Raw genomic sequence first — 26,794 nt, forward strand, 5'->3', positions numbered from 1 at the left:
GAAGAGAGAGGGATAGAGAGTTAGAAACATCGATGAGAGAGAAACATCGATCAGCTGCCTCTTGCACACCCCCTACTGGGGATGTGCCCGCAACCAAGGTACATGCCCCTGACTGGAATCGAACCTGGGACCCTTGAGTCCGCAGGCCGACGCTCTATCCACTGAGCCAAACCGGTTTCGGCTATATCTATTATTTTTAAAAATTACTTTAACCTTTTGCACTCGGATGTCGAGTGTGACTCGACACAGTTAGCATCAGTAGCAGCTCATATGTCGAGCCACACTCGACACGTAGTTTCACCGCAGGGGCAAGGGGGATTTTTGTCTATTTTTCCAGTATCTTTTCTTGTTTTCATTAGCATGAAAGGACAAGTAAAATGTAAATGCCGTCTCAACTGATGCCACCACCTAAGCTTCACCAATGGCATCTTCAAAGGCTATTTGTTTCTAAGACACATCAGTCACGTGAAAAAGGTTAGACCAGTACACTAACTTACAGGGGTAGATTATTATCCACTAACTTAGAGCAACATTTAGATGGAAAGCTCCATATAATCACACCTCACCCTAACAAAAAACACAAAGATTGTGTTGTTTATTCTAACAGAAAAATCAAAGGAGGAAGAAGAGAGACAATTTATATTTGTGAAACATGTGAATGTAAACCAGGTCTTCATGTGGGTGAATATTTCAAAAAATATCACACCATGAAAAATTATAGAGATTAAAATTACTCTTTGAATGTATCAATAATTTGAAATATAAAAAAATCCAAATAAATAAGTTTGTATGAAAAGAAACTCCAGTTTTTTATTCTACTGCCGCGCTTTGTAAAATCTGGCGTATTTAAAAAATTAAATCCCGAGTAGAATAAAGGAATCGAGAAAAAGCAAGCGAGTGCAAAGGGTTAATATCTATATTATAAGAACCCAGTAGCCCTAACGTCGTAACAACCAAAGACGGGTCACCAGGAGGCTGCGTGCGTGGCAAGACACGCGCGGGTGGGCAGGGCTGCGTGTGCAGCGAGGCGCACGTGGGTGGGTGGGGACTTGACTCTGGGTCCCATGGCGCGGCGGGACTTGGGGGAGTCCCGTGGCGCCAGTGGGACTTGGGGGAGTCCTGCGGTGCCGGCAGGACCCAGAGTCAAGTCCCACGGTGCAGCAGGATCTGGGGCCCCGGGTCTCATGCAATTTCCCGTGGGTCTGAGTCTCGCACGATTTCGCACGCTGGGTCACTAGTATCCTATCTAATAATACACAAATATGCAAATTGACCATACTTCCAACACACCCACGAGCCACGCCCACAAGCCATGCCCACCATCCAATCAGAGCGAGTATGCAAATTAACCCAAACCAAGATAGCTACAGCCACAGAGAGCAAGGTTTCCTAGGTAACAGAGGAAGCCAAGCTTTCTGCCAGCTGTTGCAGGCCTAAGCCTCCACTCAAGCTACAAAGTTTCAATTATAGAAGGTAAACAAATTCAAACAAATGGCGGTAGAATGGAGCTTGAGAGAGCAGGCCAGGGTTGCCGCCGGCAACAGGGGAAGCAAAGCTTTCCACACACCCTGGCCAGGCCCACCCGCTTAAGGCAACAAAGTTTCAATTATAACCCCAACACAAATGGCTGCGGGCCTCCGAGGGAGCCCCAGGCTTGGCTCTGCTCCAGGCTACAAAGTTTCAATTGTAGAAGGGAAATAAATTCCAGATACCAGGGCCTCCTCTTGTGTTGCCAGGGGGCGTGGCCCGCCTGCAAACCACCACAGGCCCCTCGCTCAGGCCGCCCCACGCCCCAAGGGAACCCCACCCTGATCAGGGACACCCTTCAGGGCAAACCAGGTGGCCCCCACCCCTGTACCAGGCATCTATCCTATCTAATAAAAGAGTACTATGCAGATTGATCATCACTGCAACACACAATATAGCTGCCCCCATGTGGTCAAAGATCCTGCCCCCATGTGGACACAAGATGGCCACCACAAGATGGCCAGCAGGAGAGGGCAGTTGGGAGGCACCCGGCCTGCAAGGGAGGGCAGTTGAGAAGGACCAGGCCTGCAAGGGAGGGCAGTTGGAGGTGATCAACCCTACAGGAGAGGGCAGTTAGGTGTAACCAGGCCGGCAGAGGAGGGAAGTTGGGGGCAAACAGGCTGGCAGCAGAGTGGTTAGGGGGTGATCAGGCTGGCAGGCAGAAGCGGTTAGGGGCAATCAGGAAGGCAGGCAGGCAAGCAGTTGGGAGCCAGCAGTCCTGGATTGTGAGAGGGATGTCCGACTGCCCGTTTAGGCCCAATCCCTGGGATCGGGCCTAAACAGGCAGTCGGACATCCCTTGAGGGGTCCCAGATTGGAGAGGGTACAGGCTGGGCTGAGGGACAACCGCCCTCCGTGCACGAATTTCGTGCACCGGGCCTCTAATATAAATATATTTTATTTCAGAGAGGAAGGGAGAGGGAGCGAGAGATAGAAACATCAATGATGAGAGATAATCGTTGATTGGCTGTCTCCTGCACACCCCACACTGGGTATTGAGCCTACAAGCTGGGCATATGCCCTGACCAGGAATCGAACCATGGCCTCCTGGTTCATAGGTCTACGCTCATCCACTGAGCCACACTGGCAGGCTTACAAATTACTTTTTAATATATATTTATTAATGCCTTAGAGTTCAAAATGGTTTCCAAAATAAGCAACCAAACTAACACAGATTGTAGCTTTGCCCAAATTAGGTTAATAATCAAATTGGAGAGGGGAATTCTAAGGTCATCAGATTGATTTAGAAAATATTCCTTTTTTTTTTTGTTTCTAGGGCATTAAAAATAATACATTAAGAATAACTTTATGAAAACTATAAAATTACTTTTCATTAAATGGTTTCCAAAAGATTTTTATACCTACAAAGTTTTTAAGAGATACAATGGATATCATGGATAACTGCTCTTAATTTGCATAAGGGCGAGGTCACTGTTTTGGAAGCCTTTCATATTTTCATTTATAAGACCTACTGACAAATTCTATAATTTCACATTACCAATTGTGTTCCTTTTCCCTCCCAGAAAAATATAAGATGGCTAAGAGCTTCATTAGAATGTATGATATCAATAAAGAAATTCTAAATTAATATTTATTCCAGTTTACTTTAACTTTGCATTTTATTGTCCTCAAGAAACAATTTGTTAAGTGCCAAGTAAAAAAAATATGTTATTGGAAAAAAAGTTTATTTTGTTTCTTGAAAATTATTCAATATTGCTCTGTTCCTAAACAAGATGGCTAAAATTTTTAGAGTACTTTTTAACAATTAAACTTTTAGATTAAAAATTCAGCTAACAACTTAGAAAATGTGCTTAAAATCCTCCTTTCCTTCTCTGAACTGCTATGTAAAACTTTTCATAGCTTTAAAATGAAAGATATGAAGGACTCCAGAACATCCCACACTAAAACAAGCCTCTTTGCCATATTAATTATTTTGAACTGAAGGTGCTTGAGAAATAGCAGGTGTAGAAAGAGCTCTCTGACCTCTTGTACTCCACAGCAGGTCATAGAAAGTCTAATGATAAAGGTGCCCTCCTTGTATCAGGAAAAGAACAACATTCTTATCACCAGAGAGTGGGAATCTATGTCAAAATAGACCTGTGTAAGCAAACCTACTAAAACAACCCTTATATTCCATAAGTTTCTCCCATATATTTCCTTGTCAATGTCCCACAATTTACTGCTCCTGGCCCAAACCGCTTTGATTTGTTACAGCTCCACAATTTATTGTTCTTTGTGTAAAATGGTAGACAAGATTTTGGGCCTAACAGCTACTTCAGTTCTTCATTTTCATTCTAAAGACTTCTGTGTACATGTAAAAAAATCATATAACTTTGTATGCTTTTCTCCTGTTAACCTGTTTTATTGTGGGTTTAATTCTTGGACCAGCCACAGAACCTAAGAGGGTAGAAGGAAGTTTTTCCCCCTACAGATGAATTTTCAGAATGATACATCTTGAAGTACATTAACATGATTCACCTACCTAAAATCAGATGCATCCTATCTTTGTTAATTTCTGGTAAAGACTTAGCACTAGGCGTTGCTCCTGATGCTTGGTTTAAATTGACGGAAGCAGGACGTTTTTGTAAACCAGATACGGCAGCTGCTTCTGCTGACTCTGAACATGTAAATCCTGTGCTGTTTAACCAAAGGGCCACTGCATGGAGAATTGGGGCCCAGGAATTCCGATAGTGAAGTCTAGCTGTATCAATGGTCTCAGGAGTATAAAATGCTCCACCTATGAAACAAGCAAATCAATCAAAAACATTACTTGTATTCTAATTGTTCACTCATTTCTGTACAACTAACTAAAAATACTCATTACATACTGTCTTAGTCCATTCAGACTACTGTAACAAAACACCACAGATTGGGTGGTGTATAATCAACAAACGCTTATTTCTCATAGTTCTGGAGGCTGCAAGTCCAAGACCAGGGTGCCAGCATGGTTCACTGAGGGCCCTCTTCCTGATTCATCTTTTTGCTGTGTTCTCACATGCTGGCAGGGGCTAAGGAGCAGTGCGGAGGGTCTCTTCCTTTGAGGGGGTCTCTTTACATGGACACTAATCCTATTGAGGGCTCCACTCTCACGACATAGGCACCACCTCCTAATACCATTACAATGGAGATTAGGTTTTACAAGGAATTCCGAGGAGACATAAACATTCAGACCACAGCACATACAAAAGAGCATCCATACCCTGTGGCCACAGGCTTCCTCTTCATTGTTGCCAGAGACACATAAAACCCTTATCACCTTCTCTTTTTGTCACATCCAGGGAACTATGTTGCTTTTTTCTTTTTTCCTTTCTTCTGCCATTCTTCCCTGCAGCTGTTTTCAGTACCAAACTGAGGACTTCCTCCCCTGTCCTTGCATACCTACACTGACCAGCTCAGCAATATACTTCATCATGCTTTTGCATAATTACTTATTATGCATAGTTATTTAGAGTACCCTAACTCGTAGTTAGCACTATAATAGTGAGAACATTTTTGCTTCGGCTAACAAGTAAGTTTAATGCTCTATATGAATTCACAAATTCAATATGGAGAACATGCTCTAAGTGAGAGAATGAAAAGTTGAAGTTCACAGAAATTTAAGATGTTGTTATAACTGTTGTTTAGCCTCCACCAATTCCATTTTGTTTAATTACTACTTGGATCTCCATAAAAGCATAACTCTGAATGCAGTACTTACCATCTGGGGGGAGCTGGCTGGCAAATTCAGCTGGTAAAGTCAAAAGTGCATAGTCTTTTAATGCTGCTAACCACAGGCGGCTGAGTGTGGGCAGTTCAGGTTGTACAAGTGTTATTAAACTATCTGGTGGTAGTTCATCTATGGTACCATAATCATCATCATCTTCATCAGTATTTTTAACTGCTCTTTTTGGTTTCGACTCTGCTTCCTTTTTAATATTCATAGCGACCACATATACCTAGTAAAATTGTATCAGGAAGAGAAACAAAGCATAATTTTTAAGAACTTTTGAAGTTGTTATGATTACACAGTTAAATCATAAAAAAATTGGATATAAATACTACAGAGTATACAACCTAATGATTTCCTCATAACCTCAAAAGAATAATTCTAGCTGCTTTGGATGCAATCTTTTTCATTGATCTGACTTCTGACTAGTATTCCACTCACAGCATATTCCTTAGTAGAATCCTCTGAATTTCTTCTGGCTTCTCTTGTTCTACTTTACAAAGCTCCCTTTTATGTGTTTTTTTTTCTTTTTTTTACCATACGGCACAATTTCCTGTTTACTGCCTCCGCTTTCACAGACTTATTAGATACAATCCAGCATTCAAAGAAAATGGCTGAGGGGAGAATAGGTCAGAGAAGGGATTTCCATAAATATCCTTCTAACCCCTTCTTACATATCCTTAAGTGATATTTAGCAATCCAGTCTTTACAACAGATAGCTAAGCCAAGAATATAATTTACTAGTCACATATATTATCTGTATCCTTTCTCTCCACTTTTTAAAACCAAAAAGATGTATACTTGCAACTTCCTAAAACTAACTTTGAAGATTCCCCTTTGTTGAAGTTACTTTTGTTTGTTTTCTTTGTCTTTGTACATACATTTAGGCTTTGGCAACTGGCGCATACAAAGCTGAATTACACATCAACGAAAAAAGAAAAAAAAGGCGGGGGAGGGGAGAGCAAGAGTATAGAGTAAGAAAGAAAATTGTACCAGGTAAAAATCTTGAGAAAATTGATTTCCCCTACACGGTGTTATCTTCGTTGTACTCAATGAGGAAGTCTATGTATGTGTATATACACTGTAAGCTTCTTGATGGATGGCAGGGTCTTATCTCTATTCCTACAATGAACACACAGCTATGGTGCAGTCATTCTAAGTTCTAGACAATAATTACAGGAAACAATGAATCTTCATTGTTGAGAAAAAGCTTTCTTTAACACTGCAATGATCTATAATAGTTACAGTCAGTCAGAAATACTAACCCTGAATATTTAGAAACAGAAGCCAATTAATTTTTGATGTAAGGACTTTGGATCTCAAGTTATAAGTGTATCACATTCATATTTTCTAGTGGTTTTAAGTTGCTTACCCCATATTTATTATTATATAGACATTTTACGAAAACTTCTCATAAGCACTGCAGTATATTTAACCATTCACTCATCAAATCTTTACTAGGTACTTATTCTTGCCTCACATTTGCTATTGTGGTAGGACCTGAGGCAACAAAGACAAATAGTAGTACACGGTTTAGCCTTCCATGAAGTTGCAGACTAATATAATGACAGGGGAGTGAAAAAAAGTGCTGAAAGAAGGAATGTTTTTAAAACTTGTTTTTAATGATCTATCTTCCCCACTTCACTACACTCAGTGCCTAGGCACAGTGCCTGGCACCTAACAAACACTAGGTGATTTGTGTAATGAATGAATGAAATTCAGGTACAGAATTGAGTCTGCTTTTTTATTTTACTTATACTTCTAATTTTTGTATTTTTCTTGTGTAATATCTAATTAGAAAAATAAGCCCCCCAAAATGTGTTTCTATTTACTTAATACCATCATCTCTGACCAGGTCACATGTTCACAGAGACAACCAGCTATTAAAAAACAAAATGGGGGGGGGGGGAGCAATGGGGGAATAAAGGGGACATATGTAATACTTTCAGCAATAAAGATTTATAAAAAAACAAAAGAAAAACACACAAATATCCCCTGCAACCTGCAGCATGGGTACCAATGAGTGGTGGCAAGTCTCCTGAAATTTAATCAAACAAAAATCTCTTGGCCTAAATTATTTTCTATTGTTTGTATTTGTATGTTTTCCCTGCCTCATGCCCCAATAGTAAGTACGGGGAGCCCTTCCTCAATATAGAAGTTTTTACAAACTCATTAAAAATATAATTTTCAAAGATTTATGAGAGTTCTTTTGAGATATAAATGTTTATGTATTTTAGCGAGAAAGAACCAATATATTTGATATAAAGGTCAGTTTTAAAAAATAAAAAATCAGCCCGGCCTGCATGGCTCAGTGATCAACCTATGAACCAGGAAGTCACAGTTTGATTCCTGGTCAGGGCACATGTCCGGGTTGCTCGATCCCCAGTGTGGGCTGTGCAGGAGGCAGCTGATCAATGATTCTCTCTCACTGATGTTTCTATCTCTTTCTCACCCTTCCTTTCTGAAATCAGTAAAAATATATTTTAAAAAATAAAAATAGATTTTTTTTTTTTTTTACCTATAAGAAAACAGATACATTTTCTCATACATGAAGAAACAGTTCAAAACAACAGGCAGTTACCTCTGCCCAAGCTTTGAGAACAGCCAGTTTCTCCATGGTCGTGGCACTTTCTCGGTACAGCTGGCTGGAAGATCCTTTTCCAGCCTGAACTTTGTCCAGAGAAGAAACAAGCAGATTGTGTACTCGACGAAGATCATTGAGGTCACTGACAACTCCACTTCCAATCCATGTACTACACACCTAGCCAAAAAAAATTTTTTTAATTTTTGTGTAAAAATATTAACATTTAATATATAAGTAAATATATTTTTTTTCCTTGAGGGAAGAAACACAAAACAAAACCAATAAACAAAACAACAACAACTGCCGAGACCGGTTTGGCTCAGTGGATAGAGCGTCAGCCTGCGGACTCAAGGGTCCCAGGTTCGATTCCGGTCAAGGGCATGTACCTTGGTTGCGGGCACATCCCCAGTAGGGGGTGTGCAAGAGGCAGCTGATCGATGTTTCTCTCTCATCGATGTTTCTAACTCTCTATCCCTCTCTCTTCCTCTCTGTAAAAAATCAATAAAATATATTTAAAAAAAAAAAAAAAAAAAAAAAAAAAAACAACAACAAAAACCAAAGCTATGCTTTAATATTAGTTTTAATAACCAAACAGCAAGTATGGAATTTATTGTACAATGATGTGGAAAACAAAACAATATTTACTTGTCATGTTTCCATTGTCTAATTGGACAAAAACTTTACCATTTTTCATCTAAATCAGGTAAGTTGTGAGCAATTCTTCAATTCAACAACATTTCTGTTTATTATAAGCAAAGGGTTATTCTGGGTGCTATGAGAAAGATTTTTTTTTTTATGTAAAGGGGAAAAAATCTAGTCCCTGTCCTCAAGAAAGAAAACAGATTGAATAAATCCATGAGAACATTTACGACCACAATACTACACTTAAAAAAGAAGAGATTAATTCTGGTAGGAAAAATTGGAATGTTTAGATATCAGAAAGGTTTGTGTGGATAGATATAGGGGAGTTATTACATGGGGAAAGAACTACGAATAGGAAAGTTAACTGAGATCAGATTGTAGCACAATTTAAATTCCATTAGAACTGAATGCAGACTTGTTCTGTAGGTAATCATGAGTTTCCAGGGCATCTGAGCAGGGGTATATTATTAGAACTGTGCTCCAGTGGAAAGCCTGCTCCAGTATTGATGCATAGGAAGGAATGTGTATAGACAGTAAGCAATGTGTTCAGTTAAGTGACTATTACAATACTATGAAACAGAGATGACAGGGATCAAACTGGGAATGGAACAAAAAGGGAGAGGCATCAGGGAAAGACTTGGAAGTAGAAATCACAGGGTTTGGAAATCCATGAAATATTTTTAGGGGATGGGACACAAAGCCATGCAAAAAGGGTGAGGAATCAAAAATTGCAAATTTTGATTGCCAAAACTGTTAATGGAAGGAAGGTGATACCACTGCTTAAGAGAGATAACACAAGAAAATAGAAAAGTTTGGTGGAGATGAAAAGTTAGAGAGCATGATCTTGGTGGTGAACATTTTGACATACTGAGTTCAAAGTACCAGTTAGAGACCCGGGAAAGACATTCAGCAGGTGACTGGAAACTTGGGTCTGGATTTCAGGAGGAAGGACAAAGGTAACTATGTAGACCTGAGAATGCTCCACACAAAGGTTATAACTAAAGCAATGTTACTAGGTGAATTTGTTCAAGAATTGATGTACTTAAAAAAAGGCCTTGCCCTGGCTGGGTAGCTCAGTTGATTGGAGCGTCATCCCATATACCAAAAGGTTGCAGGTCTGATTCCCGGCCAGGGCACATACCTAGGTTTCAGGTTCAATTCCTGGTCAGGGCACATATGGGGGAGATATGGGGGAGGCAACCGATCTATGTATCTCTCTGTATCTCTCTCTCTCTCTCTCTCTCTCTCTCTCTCTCTCCTCTCTCTCTCTCCCTCTCCCTCTCTCTCTCTCTCAAAAATCAATCCTCAGGTGAGGATTTTTAAAAAAGCCTAAGGCCCTAACTTTGTGGTCGGCAAACTGTGGCTCGCGAGCCACATGCGGCTCTTTGGCCCCTTGAGTGTGGCTCTTCCACACGGCCTGGGTGAGTCTATTTTGAAGAAGTGTCATTAGAAGAAGTTTAAGTTTAAAAAATTTGGCTCTCAAAAGAAATTTCAATCTTTGTACTGTTGATATTTGGCTCTGTTGACTAATGAGTTTGCCGACCACTGCCTTAACTGGTTTGGCTCAGTGGATAGAGCGTCGGCCTGTGAACTCAAGGGTCCCAGGTTCAATTCCGGTCAAGGGCATGTACCTTGGTTGCGGGCACATCCCCAGTAAGAGGTGTGCAGGAGGCAGCTGATGGATGTTTCTCTCTCATCCATGTTTCTAACTCTCTATCCCTCTCCCTTCCTCTCTGTAAAAAATCAATAAAAATATATTTTTAAAAAAGTCTAAGGGCAGACACAGGGAAAATAGTTTTACTTAAGGGACAAATGGAATAAGAATAAACAATGAAAGGAATTGAAAGGCCAGAAATGCAAAAGGAAAACCAGGTAAGTGTGGTGATAACTGGAGCCAAAGAGGAAGGGTGGTCTGGTAGTGCCAGCTTTATTCAACAATTACAAGTCCTCACTTTCTTATCTGAAATCCTTGGGCCAAGACATGTTTCACAGTTCACAACATTTTGGTAAAAGGTAACAAGGGACATGAACCTCATTAAGAAAGACAATAAGCAAGATGTGTGGCAGCACCTCATAATTAACATGGATACTTCTCGAGTGAAAGGTAGTGCGAGTCACACTGAAAGAGATTAACCAATACTCTAGTCTCACCCAGCTTCATGTCAGGGCCAAATGAGTACAGTAAGCTCAGGTTTTGCTACAAAATAAATTATGCAAAAGCTTTTGGCTTTCAGAGCATTTGGATATTGAATCATGGTTAATGGATTGTGTTCCTACATTTAAAACTTTTTAAAAGTTGAGAATAAATATTTATGTAACTATTATATTCTTATAATCTTATTCTCAAAGGATTCAATCTAAATTGAATAAAAATTAATAAGGATATTTTAATATTATCAATCATATACATACTGATGGCAAAATAAAATGCCAGTCAAAGCAATGTTGAAAACATGACATTTAAAGTGAAAAAGATTAACTATAAATATGAAAATAAAGAGTTGTTATTCCTAAGGAAACAAAATATATTGGAGAGATTTGATAAATATTTCTGCAAAATTTGGTAGAAATATTAACTAAAAGTTGGGGAAAATTGTAAAGATTGAGACTTGCCACTAAGTTTACTTTGCAAAAACCTAAGTACCTTTTCCACTTTAAAGAACATGAAATTAGAAATTGCAGATACGACAATAGGGCTTGGTTTGCCCAGAAAGACAAAGCAGCACTGAATCAGCAATATCATAATCAGAGAAAAGATCTTGGACTTGCAGCAAAAGAGTGGTGAATAAATGCACATTTATAAGTTTTACGCTGAAGTAAATATTTAAAGTATGTAAGATGTTTATGATTTCTACCCTGCTTGAAGTAATGTTTGATTAACCCACTGATTACTGTCCCCAATTGCGTTACATCTGAAGGTCTTCCTATAATATCAAAGAATTACCCTGATTTCCAGGGTTAATGTTACATTTATCTAGTAAACAAGCTGGGATGCCATGTTTCATGATCTGCCTGAAGCCAAGTCCCTATTTTCCCTTAAGGAAAAACCACTCCAGGTATTTCAAAACCAGGGTTTCTTCCAGAAACAGAAGGATAGGAGGTAAAAAAATGTATGCCTGACACTAGAGAAAAAGAAACTACTTATTGGAAAAGCAGCAAGAGTCACATAAGAAATAAGATGCTTAAGGCAAATTCACTAACAGGAAATTTTCATACTACTTACTCACAAAATAAAATTCTAATAGCCTTTGCTTTTCTAATGACCAGGAGCTTTGTAGTAGGTTTTCTCTGATTAAATACTCTGCTCTGAAATAGCACTATGATACATTTATTTATACATGACTGTGATTTCTGTATTCCAAAGCAAACGACCTACTCTAACTCCAGAATTTGTACCATGATCCACAGACCTCTTTCTTTTTTTTCTTTTTTTTCACAGACCTCTTTCTTAAACAAGGCTCTCTCTTCTCTCTCTGGTCTGCTATTGGTGGGAGGAATTCATTTCTCTGAAGGCCACCAATAAGACAGCTGGCTTCAGAAAAATAAGTCTTAACAATGGAAGGAAGAGGCAAATCCATTCAGTCACTGAGAGAACAAAGTCAGAATTTCCAATCATCATTGCAAAGAGAACATTCTCTCCCTAGAGGCTACATGTAGCTTGATTGTGGATTTTAAATAATTACAGACCATAGTTTTGTACTCCTGAAAATTTGGAGAGAGTTGTTTCTATTTTATCCTTAAGTAGTTGAAGAATCTGATTTTTCTGAAAGATTAGAGCTTAATGCATGAATCCTTTTTTAGGATGAGGCATAATAAAAAAGAGGAACTTACTAAAGGAATATCTCTTCAGATACAATAATGTAAGAAAAATCCCTGGAGATTAATTTTTCAATTAAATATCCATACTGTGAAATTCTCTTTTGGATAATTTAATACCCAGAAATTTGTAGAATTTTCACAGCCTATAGTCAAAGAAATCTTTTGTTACCTAATTATCATTATTATGTATTCTTTAATTATTCTAGATTTTGAGATCTTACATTTATTTTAGTCCCTCTTAAGACTGTCATATTTCTGCTCACTTCTGGGTTATATAAAAGCTATGTATCCCAAAGTCATGTCCTCAGCTATGATGAAAAAAAGGGGGGGATGTGATTAACAGTTTCTATTTCATCATTGGATACAAAATAAAAAAGAAAACTGTCACTGCTATATTACCAAGATAAAAATAAATGTTATTTAATTTTTCTATCTTCTTTTTTGGAAGTGAAATTCTAAGATATCTATGAATTTATAGACCAAAGCAATAGAAAACCCTATTTTTCTTCTTACCTGGCAAGCTTTTGCTATTATGTCTGATGGGGTATCTTGTGAAAAGGCTGGTCTTAGAGCAGCTCCCACCTAGAAAAATAAATAGAATTTATTTTTAAAGTTAAGTAGTAAACAGAAAGCCTCTTTAGTCTTTGGAGATGAAAACACATAAAACACAATTTTGTTCCTTCCTTTTTATTACATCTCTCCCTCTTTTTTTAAAATTCTCACCTGAGAATATGTTTTTATTGACTTGACAGAGAGAGGAAGGAAGAGAAAGAGAGAAACATCGGTGTGAGAGAGAAAAATCAATGGGTTGCCTCCCATATGTGCTCCGACTGGGGAGTGAACTAGAAACCTAGGTATGTGCCCTACCCTAGAATTGAATCCACATCCTTTTGATGCATGGGACAACCCTCCAAACAACTGAGCCACCCAGCCAGGACTATTATATCTCTCTTATCTTTCTTTCCAGTTACCATAAACTCAACCATACCATTTTCTTTTGCTTTCCAGGAGATTATCATTATTAAATCTATATGAATACTATACCAAATAGGCAATGAATTTTGTTTATTTTCCTTTGTTTTTGTTTAAGTATAAACAGGATTTTCTGACAAAGTCAGATGTTCCCAGAGATAACAAAAAATTGCTATCCTTTTTTTGCTTATATTTTCCTAAACATATTTCTAACAATATTTACCTCATAGGTGAATTTTATATAACTGATCAATTCCTTTAACTAATTACTAAACATTCATAGTCACTAAAAATAACTTAAGAGATTATTTCACCTCAAAAAGAGATGCTTTGCAGTCTGACCAATGTTGCTCAAAGGTTGAGCATTGACCTATGAACCAGGAGGTCATGGTTCGATTCCAGGTCAGGGCACATGCCCAGTTTGCAGGCTCATTCCCCAGTAGGGGGCTTGCAGGAGGCAGTCGATCAATGATTCTCTCTCATCACTGATGCTTCTATCTCTCTCTCCCTCTTCTTTCCTCTCTCTGAAATCAACATAAATATATTTTTTAAAAAGAGAGAGAGCCAAAACCGGTTTGGCTCTGTGGATAGAGCATCAGTCTGTGGACTGAAAGGTCCCAGGTTCGATTCCGGTCAAGGGCATGTACATTGGTTGTGGGCACATCCCCGGTAGGGGGCGTGCAGGAGGCAGCTGGTCGATGTTTCTCTCTCATTGATGTTTCTAGCTTTCTATCCCTTTCCCTTCCTCTCTGTAAAAAATCAATAAAATATATTTTTTAAAAAAGAGAAAGAAAGAAAGAAAGAAAGAAAGAAAGAAAGAAAGAGAGAGAGAGAGAGAGAGAGAGAGAGAGAAAGAAAGAAAGAAAGAAAGAAAGAAAGAAAGAAAGAAAGAAAGAAAGAAAGAAAGAAAGAAAGAAAGAAACCTTTACCCCGGCCGGTGTGACTCGGTTAGGTGGGCGTTCTCCCACGCATTGGGAGGTCACCAGTTCCATTCCTGGGAAAGAGCACATACCCCCAGTTCCAGGCTCAATCCCCAGGTAGGGGGCATGCAGGAGGCATGTTGCACTCTTGCACTGATGTTTCTCTCTCCCTTCCTCTGTCTCTAAAAATCAATAAACTATTCTTTTTTTTTTTTTTTAAGGAGAGATGCTTTAAAAAGAAGGTTGTTCAAGAAATATTACTTTATATACTATTGTAATAGGAATAAGTGAAGGAATTTGAGCTTTAGTTTTAATAAGCCAACATCAATTACAGATTCTTAGCTACATTTAGATTTAATACATATGAACTGAATAAAGAATTAAATGTAGTCAACCCCTAGTTTGAGATTTCTTCCCTTTCACTAGAGATTCACTTGCTAAGGCATATCAACAGCACTTTGGAAATGAATAAAGAGCCCCTCTCTGTGACTAAAGACACATGGCAATTAATTGCAGTATTAGCATTGCAATAATCAACTAATCGCAGAGTTGGTAATTGGGTCCTGTACTGAAGGAGAAGAATACTATAAAAGAGATTATTGGGTCAACTAATAAAAGTGGAATATGATAGATTATATAAAAGTAGTATAGCAATGTTAAATTTGCTGAAATTGATAACTGTCCTTGATTATGTAAGATAATGTTCTTACCCATTGGAAATATAGACTGAAGTGTTCAAGGAAAAAGGTACATGATTTAAATCATTTATTTTTAAATGATTTAGAAATAAGTGTGTGTGTGTGTGTGTGTGTGTGTGTGTGTAGAGAGAGAGAGAGGAGAGATAGACACTATCAATGTTAAAGCAAATGAGGCAAAATTAACAATTGGCAGTAATAAGTAAAAGATATAAGACAGTTTTTTTGTACTATTCTTGCAATTTTTCTGTTTGAAATTATTTATAAACTAGAGGCCCGATGCACAAAATTCGTGCAAGAGTAGGCCTTCCTTCCCCCAGCTGCCAGCAGACACCTGGGACCTGGGCTTCCCTCACAGCCCCGGCTTCATCCGGAAGGTCATCTGGAAGGACATCCGGTCTAATTAGCATATTATGCTTTTATTATTATAGATAAAAAGTTTAAAAAACACACAAAAGGACTTTATTCTAATAGGCTGAGTATTTGGGAGTAAACCAGATTTTTGGTAACCAGCTGGGGTCAAGTCTATAACTTCCTCACCTGTACTTATGATGGGTAAACAATGGATTATACATATTCCCACTTTATTTTGTTTAGGTTTAAGCATAGCTTTTAGATAAGATATGGTAGGTATAGGCAGAACCAAGATTTTGGTATAACCACATTAAAAAGAAAAAGTTTATTCTTTCCTTGCTAATGTAAGTTTTTTGCTTTTACATAATCCACTATTATTAGAAATACACTTATTGTGCCTTATCTGAATAACTAAATAAAGAGATAAATCTCAGGAGAAATTCGTCCTTTTTAGAATGAAATAAAAAAATCTTTTGCAAGTATCTAATTCTTTCAGAAATATTTTATCTGAGTTATTAAAAGTTAATTTATCCTTCAGCATATAGGGCACAATTGGTTTTCATTTTTAAAAATGCTTATAAAGTCTTGATATATAAAAATAATGGCAAGAAATCCACAATACTCTTTGAATGTTCTTTTTACCTTTTAAGTGGTATGTTAAATATGTAAACACAAGACAGGAAAGCCAAGCTGGAATTTCTATTCTAGTTTTATCACTAACATGCTATCATGACTTAAAAATAGTGACAAGTTTTATACTATTGTTTCTGCAACTGTGGGTTGATTCAAACTATGCAACAGATAATGGCAGTAGAGATATGCCTTCTACCTGGATAAATAGGGTGCAGTTCCAAATACATTTTTCCAGGGAATCTTCACTCCTTTAATGATCACTCAAAAGATCAATTTTAAATTTTTAAATAAATAGAATATCTCACATTAGCTTGATACTGCTCCAGAATCACATGACCTGGAAATTCAGGCTCTGGCACAGATGCAAACTTCTTGATAATGTCTTCAAGTGCTTGGAGCCCAGCCATCCGCAGCTGGTTACTGTGATCAGTTGCAGCCATGAATGCCATACGAATCAGGTCAGAAAGATGAAGTACTAAGAGGTCATCTAAAAATAAAAATAGAAGGCAAAAGGAAAACTTTCCCAAAAATAAGTGTAATAACATAAAAATGTGAAATGAATTTCTTTTATAAAGCATTTATGATCTACATATTTCAGTGTATTTAAAAATAAACAGAGAAACACTTTCAAGAAAGCTTCCATATTATAATAGCTCAACAACACTGGTAACCTAATCATCATTACTTTCCCGAAAGGAATCTATAATTCTCTGAGAATAGGAATTGGCAAACGTTTTCTGTAAAGAACCAGATAGTAAATATTTTGGCTTGGCCAACCATATAATTTCTATAGCAACTGCTCAGCTCTGCTATTGTAGTACGAAACTAACTACTCACAGTATGTATACAGATGGGTATGTGGTGCTACAACAAAACTCTATTTACAAAAACAGGCTGTGGGCTAGATTTGGACTGCAGCCAAATCTAGCAGTTTGCCAACCCTTTTCTGGAAAACTTTTATAAGAATGAGATGTAGACAAGAGAAGTGTATTTTTCCTTTTAGCCTTAAAGTAAAGGCTGCCCCTAAATGTGCCCTTAAAAAATAAAAAATGAAAAGCTTAAAATCAGGTCTCAAGAGAATTCAAAAATATCAAGTAACTTAACTACAACCCAAAATGAAGTCCAACACTATTTAAAAAAATACAACAAAATCTAGTACTAATTGCACAAAATTTGCAATGTGTAGCATCTAATAAAAAATTACCAGGGGTGCAAATAAGCAGGAAAATATATCTCATAACAAGGAAAGGAAAGAAAAACACACACCAATGAATAGAAACAGGTCCAGAAATGAGAGAGATGACAAATTAGCAGATAAGAACCTTAACACCTCTATTATAAATATGTTGCCTATATTCAAGAAGTAAGAGAAAAGCATAAATATGATAAAGAAAATATGATAAAGACAGAGAAAAGCACCAATGGGACTTCTAGAGATAAAGAAAATATCTGAAATAAAAAATATGCTGGATAAGATTAATAGTGATTAGATGCTGAAGAAGAAAATGTCAATGAACTTGAAGACAACAGAAATTACATAAAAAATTTATTGAGCTCAGGTACTTTATAAAGTTCTTGAAAGTTACACAGAGTTACACAGTCTTTTTGAAGCAGTGGCAAATCTGTGTGACTCAGCCTGATCCCCATTCAGCTACTATTTAGACAGGTTTTTGTTGTTATTGTTCTTGTGAAGGTTTTAAGATAAGCATCTTCTAGTTTTTTCATGTGTCTACCCAAAATGCCAATTTTAGAATCTTAAATTAAAAAAAAAAAAAATCAATTGGTTTCGGGGAGGGAAGCAAAAAGAATTGAGCGGGGAAAAACATTTGGCTAGAAGATCCCAAATGCTTTCTCATCTAAAAAAGGCAAAAACACCATCAATAAAAACTAGTTATAATAAACTATTTCCAGAACTTGAGAGAAAACTTCCAAGGCAGAAGAAACTGAACTAAAATGGGCATATTAATATTATGCCAACCCAAAAGTAAATAAAAGGACCATTATTCCTCCTGCATGCTCTATCACTTAATTTATAAGGTCCAGAACTATATCAATCTACCATCCAAAATTATGCAATTGTTCCTGGAATTAAAGTGCTGTTGTTTCTCTACATAATCTCTACCTCCAACCTTTGTCAAATCAGTACCTTTATCTTTTTTCTAAATCCAAGGAAATGAACTCCTAAAGGGGCATAGTGGAAATGGGGACTGGGCAGAAACTCCAAAATGGGAAGAGAATTAGCAGGTTGTTAGGGATTGGCAAACATTATTACATCTGGAGAAGTTTATTACATCTGGAGTAGTAATTCCCTACAACTGAAACATAGTAGATCAAAAGGGAGATAGGGATAATACAGGAAGAGTCTAGATAGGACACCCATTGGGTCTATAGTTTTTCACACCGCTGCCATGACTGTTCAGAATGGCACAGTGGGTGCTGGAAAGGATCCTGTTTCAGTCAAGCAGAACAAAGCATGTTAGATACTGAAATCTAGGTTGCGGAGCCGTTATACCAGCTTACTATCAAGCTACCAATGTGAAGTGCCCAGGAAGCAAAGAAAACATGGGCAATTCGGCCACCCACACCCTCCACACTGTGAGCAATGATATATAAGCAAACAAGCCTATGAAAAAAATACTCAGGGAAAAGGAAGATTCTCAAGATTCTACACAAAACAGAAATTAGAAAAAATTTTGTCAAATTTTTAGAAAATCATTTGTCATTTCAATAGGATGTAAAAAATACCCATGGCTGTTATTTTCTGGAATAAGAAAGGAAAACCATAAAGAGTGAAAATAATTTGAAATAATAGCGGTGGAAAAAATACAGAAGAATTAAAAGAAAACTAAGAACACAAAAAAAGGCTTCAGATCCACTATGGAAGGAGAAAAGAGTAAAACATTATCAATGATATAAAGGAAACACTTGTGAGGATCTCTGAGAATGCAGGCAAAAACACAAGTTATAATAGTGAGACAAAACAATTAAGAAATACAAAGTAAGAAAGGCTAAGGATATTCACCATTCCTTAAATATAGCATGAACACTTATCCTTCCATGTCTTTACAAATTCTAACTTCCTATGCTTATAATAAACTAGAGGCCCAGTGCACGAAATCCGTGCACTCAGCGGGGGTCCCTCAGCCCAGGCTGCACCCTCTTGCAGTCCGGAAGCCCTCGGGGGATATCAGGCAGATATCCTTAGTGCTGCCACAAAGCCGGGAGAGGCTCTCACCACTGCCGCTGTGCTTGCCAGCCGTGAGCCCGGCTTCTGGCTGAGCAGCGCTCCCCCTGTGGGAGCACACTGACCACCAGGGGGGCAGCTCCCTGGTGGTCAGTGCACGTCATAGCGACCAGTTGTTCCGCCGTTCAGTCAATTACATATTAGCCTTTTATTATATAGGATCAGTGTGGTAGGCAAGAATAATGGTGTCCAAATACGTCCATGCCCTAATCCCTAGAACATGAATATGTTACCTTCCATGGCAAAAGGGACTTTGCAGAAATTATTAAGGTTATGGACCCCCAAATGGGGAGACTATCCTAAACTTTCCATGTGGGCCCAACCTAATCACATGAGTCCTGAAAAGCAGAGCACCTTTACTAGCTGCAGTCAGAGAGAAAAAGGCATTATGTATAGACTTCAATATTGTTGATACGCAAATTTGTCTCCAGATATTTAAAAAATGACTGGGTGATGAAGAGACAACAGGATCAGGTATGGAGTCTGTTACTGCACAGCTCTCAGCTTGTCTGGGTCTCCAAATTTGTAAAATGAAGATATTGGACCTCATAATCTCTTTGTAAATTCCTCATTAATATCTGATCCAGGAGATATACGGTACAAAAAACTTACAAAACATTAAAAACCCATGAGGGGTTTCAGTAATAAAACAATTTTCACCTTTGCAAAAATAACTAATAGCATTTCTGAAATCTAAGAGTTTGAAATCCACCAAGACAGTCGTAAAGTCTGACATTCTCCATGCTGAGGAACGCAGAACTCAGGTTATGCACCTTAAAGATTTGTCATTTCTGTAAAATACAGTGCTAATCTGAGAATTTTAACATTGAAGTGTTAAAACTAGGGCAATGTACTAGGGAAACATAAGTTACTGCCATCATTATCCTTAGGAAAAATGAGGTTGATAGATACATGAAAGAAAAAGAGAGAGAGAGAGAGAGAGAGAGAGGGGAGAGAGAGAGAGAGAGAGGAAAGAAAATAAAAAAGAAAGCTACAGTCCTAAGCAGTAAAATACTGTAAACCTATAAAAATACTTTAGGAAAAGAAGTACTGATTTTAAATTTACTTGTAGGGTTTCGTAGTTTAGCAGAGCGTGCCATGGCAAGATCAAAGTGAGCCTGGTCTGCATTTTCACACAGATTGATGATTCGACACAGGCAATCAGCAGCAAATACCCGAGTGGCCCACCGAGGTGCCACAAAAGGCTTTGATTTATCTTCTTCGCCTAGTGTGGTAAACATGATATCATCATCCATCTCATCTTTCTTTTCAGATTCTTCATCTTTTCCACTACCTAATGGAGTTGCAGTGCTCATATCTGTAATAAAAATAAAAGTATATTATAACAACCTTAGATAGAGCAAAAATGATGCTTTACAAAAAACATTTAGAAGATTTCTAATTTTTTTTTTAAAAAAAGACTAAGTTCTCAATCCTTTGAAAACAGTAGAATTGGCAAGCTTTCTTTTTTAAACAAATAAGTAAACATCAAGAAAAGGATAATATAAAAATATCTCACATATTTCACTAGCTTAACATACTGTGCTATCTACAGAATAACCTGGGATTTTTACATATGAAAATTTAGTTTGAACATAGTCATTTTTCAAGAAATAAAAAAGTTGACTAGTATGTAATATAATCTTCAACATTTTTATAGATATTTAGATTAAAATTATAAGTATTTTAAAATGTAAGCTCAAGGTAAAACCCTAATCTTTAAGACTGATACTCTGAGGTATTTTAAAATGTACATGTCAGAAGTAAAATAATTTTCATTATTTTGGTAACATATTTTATATATTAAATACATACCACTAGAAGCTGCCAGGACATCTTTACAAAGCATTAGCCAGTGGGAAAGTTTTTCTACAGCCAGTGATGAAAGCATATGTCCCAAAGTATCATGAATATCAGAACACAATTTTCTGTCTGTCTCCCGGTCTAGCATTCCAAAAAGAAGTCCCTCCAGACCCGTTTCTGTTATATTAACACCTTGGTGCCGGCAGTGAATATCACTCTGAGAACTTACTCCAGGTGCAAAAGAACTGACATCTGAAAAGCAAGTTTTACAGATGAACTTGTATAAGATTTTGCTGTATATTGTAGGTAATAATTATGATAAGAAGTAAGGCTTAAATGTAAATTCACAATAGCAACAAAACCAGCTATATATACAATTTATCTGTGGTCTCCAGTTTATATGTCTTCAGGATCAGAATTTAATCTGACAATTCAAGGTAAAACCCTAATCTTTAAGACTGATATTCTGAGCTATTTTAAACAAATCTCACAAAATTCTCAATAAAAATATTTTATTCTAACAAGGGTGGGAAAGAGAGATTTTCTAAATAGATTTAATTTAATGGACTGAAAAAGTGTTCACTGTATTTGTTGGAAGAACAAGTTGAAACTTACTCAGTCTTATTGTCCAGATTTAAAAAAAAATCCATAAATCAGATCACAAATTATAAATGGATTACATCCTGAAAGTTCATTTAAATTTTTGGAAAATTCTTTTCAAGAAACATACAATAAAAAAAAAAATAGTACAGTTATGAAATAGTATTAAAGTTCTTGCTTTCTCTAAAAATACTTTTATTCTCATAAACAGCAGAAATAATAAAACTGGTAGCCCTAAGAATGAATACACTATGTTAACAGAACTCTCATTATACTATGCTAAAATTGAAGTTATTCTAGTGTCTGATTAATCCCCAAGCAACTTCTAGGCATTAGAAAGCCTTATAAGCAAAAATTTTCTCTCACAACAGGGGCAATATCTCTGTCAATTAAGCTCTGAAAAAGTTCCCAGCCCTAACTGGTTTGGCTCGGCCTTCGGACTGAAAGGTCCCAGGTTCGATTCCGGTCAAGGGCATGTACCTTGATTGCGGGCACATCCCCAGTAGAGGGTGTGCAGGAGGCAGCTGATCGATGTTTCTCACTCATCGATGTTTCTCTCTTTCCCTCTCCCTTATTCTCTGTAAAAAAAAATCAATAAAATATATTTTTTTAAAATAAGTTCCCAAATCACCTTTCCCTAGATAGTGGAAGGTGAGATATGAATTCAAGCTATACTAAAACTAAACCCTCCCAAAAAGCAGAGAGACCTGAAGAAGGCAAAGATGTACCTTTTACTATCAGAGCATCTACTGACATTTCATAGATTATTGGTTACTTTGGCTTTATCTCTCAAAGGAAAAGTTAGATCACAAAAAGTTAACTATTGTCAAAGACTGGAGCCTTTCAAAATAGATAATTTCTCTTTTCAGAAGTCTATTAGTAACACAAAGCAGTATCCCCAGAGTTAGTCACCCTTTATACAGTGAAATCATTCTCAAAGGATGGCAGAAGTATTCAGATAGTAAACGGTATTTTTTTAAGCTACAAAATCTTTTAAAAGATAAAAATGCAAAATTACCAAGAAAACTACATTGGAATTTTTAAGGGGATAATGATTTTATTTTAAAAGAATAAGGAAATCAATCATATTTTAACAAAAAATGTTACTTAATAAGTAATACTCATTTGAAATGTTTAAGTATTTAAAGGAAAAGAATACTGCCTGGTAAAATAACTTACTGGCACCGCTGCTCTCTTTGTCCCCTGCACTTTTGGCAAGGCTCATGGCATATTCACAGACCTCAGCTGCTTCTCTTTGTGCAAGCTGCCGGAGACAAGCCACTGCTGCTCGTCGAAGTAACAAATGGGAACTACATAAGTGAACCTAGAAACCATAATAATTGTAGACATTTTTTTAAAAAAGCTGTAATTGTACTTGTCTCATGAAGGTATATAAACACGTAACTTGTGAAGAGCCTCTCCATTTAACAACCTCAGCTGTTTAACAACCTCTCCATTTAACAACCTCAGCTGTTTAAATAATATAGTCAAATAATGGCCTTTTAGAAAAATAATAATACCAATAAAATATATAAAGAACACTTCAGTAGCTAAAGTAACTGTCCCAAGACCTGGGCACTAAATATTATACAATATACCTAATAAAATTCTAGAAGGATCTTTTGCATATCTTATTTTACACATGGTCCTACTAAACTTTGTCTTCTAAACTTTTTAAGTGCATAGAGATTAAATATAGTGAATGATAATTTAGGGGGCAGAGTGCACAGTAAAAAACTGAAAGCAAAGGAGGATACTAATTAAAATTCTAAAAAAAAAAAAAATCAACCAAACAAACATCTGAAAAGAATTGCAAAATGTAGCCTTTTGCTATGGAATTTTTTTAACCTCAAAAGTTCCTGAAAGAATCAATATAGTATACTTAATACATAAAGTAAAATTATGATTAAGAGCTCAGGCTCTGGTTGCCAGACTGGGTTTGAATCCTGGCTCTGTCACTTATTCCTGAGTGACCTTAGATAAGTTACTTAACCTCTCTGTGCCTTGTTTGCCCATATGTAAAGTGGGGATAGTAATTCTTCACAGTATGACAAAGAACATTCCTGTTCATGTCTTTTGGCATACATGTGCATGCATTTCTGTCAGGTATTTACTTAACAGTAGACCTGCTGGGTAAGAGTGCAGGCACATATTCAACTTTTATAGATTACTAGAGGCCCAGTGCACAACATTCGTGCACTCAGGGTGGGGATCCCTCAGCCCAGCCTAGCCCTTTCAGAGTCCAGGAGCCCTCAGGGGATGTCCGACTGCCACCGCCACTGTACTCGCCAGCCATCAGCCGGGCTTCTGGCTGAGCAGAGCTCCCCCCTGTGGGAGCACACTGACCACCAGGGGGCAGCTCCTGTGTTTAGCGTCTGCCCCCTGGTGGTCAGTGTGCGACATAGCGACCTGTCTTTCCACCATTGGGTCGATTTGCATATTACACTTTTATTATATAGGATGCCTAATTATTCTCCAATAAAGCTTCCCCCCCCCCCCCTTACATTTCACAAAACCCAGGAACAGGAACATTGCTTGCTCCTACATCAGACCTCCACCTTCCAATAAAAATTCCTATTATTTTATACTTTATGTCATCTTGGATCTCTTCTTGTATCTACCATCCTCGACAAGTGGACACCCTGCTCTGTCACTGACAACTTGGGCATGCAGCTCAAGTCTTTCTCTCACTGCCATTTCCTGCAATCATCCAGAGGACATCAATGCCTATGTGCAGAATAGTTCTGTCAGGACATGGTATAAAGAGCAATTAATAATTCAGTAGAAAGGAGCATGGAATTTATAAAAATCTAAATTGATTCCACTAATACGGATTAACCTATGTGTAGATTATTTTTCAGAGAGTGTCAAAAGATCTGGTAATGGAAGGGACTTCTGTCAACATGGAAATTGGACAGCCACTTGAATGGCCCTTTTTCTCATCTTATCCTACCACGCCATTTCCTTCTCACCAGCTGCCTGTAATCTCACTACTTACATTTCTTAAGAGTTCAGGAAAGTGCTCCAACATGCCTTGTAATAAAACCCTTGAGGTTCTACTAAGGAAATAGGTTTGTAGACATAATGCTGTGTTAACACCAAGGAAGTTCATTGCATTCCCTGTGGCTTACGGATAACTGCCACTGAGATAAAGAAAGTCATGTTATTACTTTCCCAGGTCCTCTTAAATGTGTTCTAGCACATAAGGTCAACCCCATAGTATAATTACCTTTAAGGAGAAAAAAAAGGAGAGAGGAACCAGACAACTTGTGGAGTGTGTGTCTGCATCTCCATCAGATTTGTCAGTTGTCTACCTAAGCTTGAATCCTGTAACAAGTTCACTTCACTCATGTGGTGCCATCTATGGCCTCAAAGCTTGGGCATTAGACCATGGCTTTTGCCAGGATGTTTCATATCATGTTGAAAAATTAAATTCAGTGCACATTCTAGTTAACTATTTTCTTTGCATATGCTCTTTGTAAACATTGTACATTTGGTTTCTGCTCTGTGGCACACTCAAACTCTTTGATAATCTGGAACTAATTCAATTCCCTGTGGTCTGTGGTGAAACAGGAGCAATCCTTGTGGAGTAAAGCTAAATATACTACTTGAGATCTAATATCATGGCCTTCCAGTTCCTTTACCACATTGTGGATAACCTTCTCTTCCCTTTCCTCAGCAATATCTTCCCATGGTTACACCTATTATACCTTTCCTTCTCCCTCTACATTAGCCTCTTCCTGTCGTTGTCATTCTCCCTTATCCAAATGAAATTTCATAATCCATTAACGTCCTCACTTCCTTCATCCTGCTGTCAATTAATGAATCAACTTGGCCAAAGCCCAACTATGAATGTATCCAAGTATCTGGCTGCTCAAAGCCTGCACCCGAGTTGTTTACAGGTGCTGAACAAATTCTCACAATGAGGTGAACTGGTACCACCATAAATCACACAATGGAGCCAAAGAGGCCACACTGATCTTGTATTTCTCCATGTACTCCCAACTCCCACGTCCCATTCTCCTCAAACTTCTGGTCCTCCTCACAACCTATTCTTACACTCATCCTCTTCTCTTTTCTTTACATTGCACTGGAAGAGATATCTTCTTATGCCCTGGAACTTCTATCCCATTAGAAACCTTGAATCTATATATATAAAACTGTAATATGCAAATAGACCGAACAAATGGAACAACCAAACAACCAAACAACCAGTCGCTATGATATGCGCTGACCACCAGGGGGCGTGTGCGGCACATGGTGGACGTCGGCAGCAGGCAGCAGAGCGCAGAACATGACAGGCCATGGCAGGATGGTGGAGCAGGTGAGTGGGGGCGCCAGACCAAGGTGGGGCACCAGTTGCTGTCATCGGGGAGAGACTCTGGTGGTTACTGAAAATTATTTGCTCCTGTGCACTGTGCTCCCGCTGGGCGCTCACACCTGCTGCCGGCGCCAAAGCCACTACTGGCACCTGCTGCCAGCGCCCAGCGCTGGCCCCGTTTGCCCCTTGGGGCTTCTCCACCTCCCCCTGCTTCTGAGGAGTGATTAGGACTGGCAGCCGCCTCTCGCATCAGTTGCCAGTGACGGCCCTGCTAGCACCTGCTGACAACGCCGGCCTCACTCGCACCCACTGCTGGCACTGGCCCCAATCACTCCGTGCCTTCAGCATGTGCGAGTGGGGCCAGCGCTGTCAGTGCGTGGGAGCGGTGGCAGAGGCAGGGCTGCTGGCAGACAGGGGACTGGGTGTGCAGTGGAAGGGGCCAGGCAGGGGCGCGGAGGATGGTCTAAGACCTGCCTCTGTGCCCACTGCAGCCTCACAGCCCATAGTTCCTTTCAAGGTGCATGAATTCGTGCACTGGGCCCCTAGTATTAAATATTCCCTCTATGCCTTATACCACTAACTCTCCCACCCTAGAGGCTCCATCTCATCAGCATTTAAACATGCTCACTTCTCTCTACCGTAAGAGAAAAAGAGTCTCTCCTGACTCCATCACCCCCTTGCCCTACTGTCCTCTCCTTACAGTCAAACTTCTGGAAAGAAGTTTGTGTTTACAGTCCATCTTTAACCCAATGTATTTGGGCTTCTATTTGTGCTACTCTACCAAATGACTAAACAGTTCCTTAAATGCATCACACTCTTTCCTATCTTGGGGCCTTTTTCTTATTTCTCTCTGCCTAAAAATAAATGCTGTCCACTCCAATAATGTGCTCTTCCTCAAACTAACTCCTATTTATCCTGAAAGTCACACCTTAAATAGCGTTTTTTTTTTCAGGGGAATCTTTTCTGAATGCCTGG

The 26,794-nt window shown here is 38.3% G+C and overlaps 1 protein-coding gene across 1 annotated transcript in view; it reads right to left on the reverse strand.

Annotated features, from left to right (window-relative positions):
- The window catches only part of HEATR5B (HEAT repeat containing 5B), a 73,431-nt gene that overhangs the window by 10,490 nt on the left and 36,147 nt on the right, over positions 1 to 26,794 (reverse strand). The window contains exons 21-28 of the mRNA XM_008162243.3: positions 22,678 to 22,822; positions 20,911 to 21,150; positions 20,162 to 20,413; positions 16,157 to 16,338; positions 12,791 to 12,859; positions 7,814 to 7,993; positions 5,224 to 5,461; positions 4,009 to 4,263 (exon numbers count right to left, since the gene is read on the reverse strand). Of these exons, the coding sequence (XP_008160465.1) occupies positions 4,009 to 4,263; positions 5,224 to 5,461; positions 7,814 to 7,993; positions 12,791 to 12,859; positions 16,157 to 16,338; positions 20,162 to 20,413; positions 20,911 to 21,150; positions 22,678 to 22,822 (1,561 nt within the window). The remainder of the gene's footprint in view (positions 1 to 4,008; positions 4,264 to 5,223; positions 5,462 to 7,813; positions 7,994 to 12,790; positions 12,860 to 16,156; positions 16,339 to 20,161; positions 20,414 to 20,910; positions 21,151 to 22,677; positions 22,823 to 26,794) is intronic.

The sequence above is a fragment of the Eptesicus fuscus genome, chromosome 16 (assembly GCF_027574615.1).
Source record: "Eptesicus fuscus isolate TK198812 chromosome 16, DD_ASM_mEF_20220401, whole genome shotgun sequence".
Lineage (NCBI taxonomy): Eukaryota > Metazoa > Chordata > Mammalia > Chiroptera > Vespertilionidae > Eptesicus > Eptesicus fuscus.